The 4102-nt window shown below is 40.4% G+C and overlaps 1 protein-coding gene across 1 annotated transcript; it reads right to left on the minus strand.

The window, feature by feature from the left end:
• Nucleotides 1-231: 231 nt before the first annotated feature.
• Nucleotides 232-3700, minus strand: LOC111022255 (methyl-CpG-binding domain-containing protein 5). The gene is made up of 3 exons (XM_022299424.2): nt 3164-3700; nt 949-1050; nt 232-855 (listed from the first exon to the last, which is right to left on the minus strand). Exons 1-3 carry the CDS (start codon nt 3590-3592, stop codon nt 631-633), a joined length of 756 nt encoding a protein of 251 aa, XP_022155116.1. The 5' UTR covers nt 3593-3700; the 3' UTR covers nt 232-630.
• Between the last annotated feature and the right edge of the window lie 402 nt (nt 3701-4102).

The raw sequence follows: 4102 nt of genomic DNA on the forward strand, positions 1-4102 counted from the left end.
CTTGTTTAAATTAATAATGCAATTTAATGAAATTAAAACTTTAAGATTATAATAGGCAAATTGAGGAGTAAATTTACAAATTTGTAGAAGCCAGCTTTGCATATAGACAAGCTGCAAAACATGAATTTCTTCCTAATTTGACAAAACAATACATTTAAAACTCTTCTCATTTTCATTATTCTATTCCATTTTAGCTTGATAGACAAGATCCCATTCAACATCAGAATATCATTAGCACAAAAATATCAACTTTGAATTAAACAAAAAAAAAAAAAAGAAAAAGAAAATACAGTTCTATATCAAGTGTAGGGCAAGAGCATTGAATCAAATTAAATAGCCCCTCATTCAAATACATGTGATTAAGAATGAACTTAGCAGCCCTCATCTACACAAATTGATCACTTTTTCCAGAGTCAGTTAGATAGAGTCATGTTTTAGCAGTAATCTTTTTTGTAACCAAATCTTGGTTTTTCCACAAACACTTCCCTCAACCTCACCTGCTCCTTCCAAAAAACACACACACCAAAAGAATTGCAGATGGGAAGCCATTAGAGAGAGGGAGGGAGGTTCTTGCCTGGAGGGTTGGGTGTCCCAAAAAATGTCCAAAAGGGTTGAAGTTGCCTTCAAACTTCAAACTTTTGATCGGCCGAGGAGTTGGAAAGCTCCCACCCATTCACGTTTAGTAGATTCCGGTACCTTCTCGTTGTCGATATACGGCGTCCAGACCTCTTTAGAAGGGTCTGTGAGAACCCACTCGACCTTTTCGGGCACATTACAGAAATCGAAGTTTAAAGCTGCGGATTTAGCACTGCCTGAAGATTTCTTGGCTTTGGGTTCCTCAGAGCCGTCACCAGACTGCAGAGTTACAATCAGGAAAGAGGAAATTGAGTGAAGAAGATATGGAGAGCCCATTGAGAGCCAAAGAGAGAATGTTAGCTTTCGACTCACCATCGCATCTTTCTTCCGTTTCCTTAATGTTCCTGTTTCCAGAAAGTAGAGAACCTCGATCTTAGACCGGAATCGACGGCCTGAGGTTGGGTCAAAGTAGTACTGCAAGAGACATGGGGGTCTATAGATTAGATTCTTTTTTCATTCTTCACTGTTTGTTTGCTTAATAAACATCTAAAACAGGATAATAAGAAAGGGAACCTCAAGAAACAAATGGGCCCCAAGGATGCTCTCTCTCAATTAATTCAGCATGACATGACAAAAAACAAAACAGAAAAGAGAAGAAGAAATCTCTTGCACTTGTTTGTCTATCAAGAATGTGCTTTTGAACATTATTATTGTTTTTGGTAAGAAACTGATATTTCATCGATGACACGAAATATAAAAAAGAGTCCTCGAAAACTGGATTACAAAAAGGCTTTCCAGTTTTATCAAGTGCTGATTAAGACTATAATTAGTACTGGGAGTAAAAACTTCAGCACCAACCCAGAGCTAAAACCATAACTCATATGCTTCAAAGGAAGGTCCTAACCAAATTCACCAATATGATTCCTCCATTCTTTTATAACAAAACTATTTATGAATACAAATTACGGTATAATCTAATCTGAAATATGACAATCACTGAAGCATCATATATCAGACACCAAGCACTAGTCACATATCCTACGAGTTGCACAATTCCAACAAGAGCATTTGAAATCTTCAATTACTGAGTCCAAAGCTATTCACCAACATGCAAGGAGAGATCAAATAATCAATACGAAAGACTTTGTCTGATCCACTTGCTTTCTCGCTTGACTTGAAAGAATGGAGAACTCTCAACAAGCTGGAACTAATCAAGATTAATAGGAAGTCCCGGAATTTCTTGACAAAGGCTTGGTATAAATCCGTAGCCCGCTCTGGTCTACGCGGATCATGGGCCCAGCTAACGCGTGAAACACTCCACCTGGGGGCTATCCTACAAGTTTGACCCTAACCATTTCTGAACTGGTTAGCAACTTTTTTTTATTCTCTTTTTGATGGGGAATAATATTTCATTGATGAGATGAAATATACAAAAGAGGAATAACCCATGAAAGAGAGTTAAAAAGTTTTCCAATTCATCAAAAAGATCATTAAACTGTAACTTGAGAACGAGACAAAATAAGATCTATTCCAACTTAAAGCCAAAACCAGAACCCTATTGCAGATGACATTGACCAGCTGGCATTTGTCATTGAATATCCTGTTGTTTCTTTCCCTCTGATGCGCCAAATAAGAACTGGTTAGCAACTTAACGCTGACTGTTTTTATTTTTTCTTCCATGGTCTCCATCCTAATCAACCAAACTCTTTTACGATAAATGATTTCGTGTGAATGGGATCTTAGCTAAAGTGCCATGTCTAAATTATAAAGAAGCACATAAACCTATATCGATGTTCAACAGGCTTGTTCATCATTTAGAAAACAAAAAAAGAAGAACCAAGAGAGTTTGGTATAGTAATTGTATGATAGAATTGATGAATTGTCAGAAGAGCTCTATTTCAGAAGCATGGATCAGAACATACTTGGATGCCATACCAAATACAGGACAAGCGAGTTCCCTTAACAAATTTAGAGAGACAGGTAGAGCTTGATAATGATGATGAATTGAATTCCTTTAGTTTACTTGCTCCTATGAAACTTATTAATTAAGATCCAGGTAACTAGAATTGCAATACCCATCAACATGACAGAGAATTCAGCTAGCGATAACCACATCCAGAATAATTTCTAAATCCATTGTAACTTCCTCTAGCTCCTTCGTGCCCTAGAATAGATGGGAGAACAACTGAAAAGGGAAAGCTACAACCAACCCGTTGAGACAAAAACAAAAGACTATTTGCAGCAAACAATGGGAATTTCTCTGATTGGTTCATGCTCTTATCCTAAGCTCCAAACGTAGCAAGAGTGAACATAACAGCAGCACCAAAGACAAAAGAAATGGTTCATAAATGGTCGAAAATTGTAAACCAACAGTCCAACAGCTAGAGTAGAAGGAAAATGATTAGATTGCGCAGATAAAGTTCAGTAGGCTGAGCCGAGGACTAATATTTGCATGGTGAATTAAGCAGCAGAAGAGATTTTGGTCCACTTCCTCCGTGATCTTCCGAAACTCAAACGCGAGTTAAGAGAAGTAATTCAAAATTCGACATCGCAAAACGATCTGTAGTAATTAAATGAATCAATTCACCTTGTCGACGGTTCCGGCCGTGGCGCCGGAGGCCCGGACTCTATCTTGCACCACCCAGCCCGGCGGCAGCCAATTAGGCCTCTCCGAGGGCACGGATTTAGGGGAGGCGTCCGGCGTGGCTTTGGAGGCAGACAATTTCCTGGGCGCCGGAGAATCGCCATTTCCGGGAGCAGGAGCATCCGGAGGCAGCTTCCTGCCATTGAGAGGCAGAGGCTCGGCGCGCAATGGAGATCGGCGAGAGGGAGAGGGCGGCTCGGGGTTGTTGGGAGTCCGGTGAAGATCTCCGCGGTGGGTGCGGGCGGCGGAGGAGGCGTCGATGAAGGAACCGGGGTCGAGGAGAGGGTCCGGCGGGAGGGAAGGTAAGTCGGGTCGGGTCGGGTCTTGACGGGGCCAGTTGGGGTCCGGAAACGAAGTTCCAGAAGCAGACATGTGGGAAGAAGAGGAAGAAGAAGACGAGGGAGAGAAAACGGAAAGAGGACGTTAGAACACGGAAGGGAAGGGGGAGATTATTTATTGTCGTTGCCACATGACTTTTCTTCTCTCTCTCTGTCTACACTTTATTGGCTCCACTCCATTATGGGCCTAGCCCAACCTCACCATTTAAAAATTAAATTGTAATTTCGGTAGTGGCAAAATTTGGGCACCCGTTTTAGTAAATAGTCGATAGTATCACATTTTGCACAAATAGTTAAACAAAGTTACTTAGAAATGGATGAATTTCCAACTTTGCTCGTGAATCTTTTTCTTTTCTTTTTTTTTTTTGTCTCTTCTCGTCTGAAAAACAACTACCATAGATTTGAACCAACTCCATTTTCCCACATTTGGTTAATCATATTTGATTTTATATCTCCACCATTTAAATTTTAGTCTCGAAGGAGATCTCTCATTCTTCAAAGCTCTCCCCTTTACGACGATCACTTGACCCTGGACAATCTCTCA

This window comes from Momordica charantia, assembly GCF_013281855.1.
Source record: "Momordica charantia cultivar OHB3-1 chromosome 3 unlocalized genomic scaffold, Mcharantia_2.0 BLBB01000003.1, whole genome shotgun sequence".
Lineage (NCBI taxonomy): Eukaryota > Viridiplantae > Streptophyta > Magnoliopsida > Cucurbitales > Cucurbitaceae > Momordica > Momordica charantia.

Excerpts from the sequence above, each read along its gene's own strand:
- LOC111022255 (XM_022299424.2), bottom strand. The coding sequence starts at position 3,592 with ATGTCTGCTTCTGGAACTTCGTTTCCGGACCCCAACTGGCCCCGTCAA. Across the intron at positions 1,051-3,163 it reads CGGCCGGAACCGTCGACAAG|TACTACTTTGACCCAACCTC; the intron begins GTGAATTGATTC and ends TGTCTCTTGCAG. Across the intron at positions 856-948 it reads AACGGAAGAAAGATGCGATG|TCTGGTGACGGCTCTGAGGA; the intron begins GTGAGTCGAAAG and ends GTAACTCTGCAG.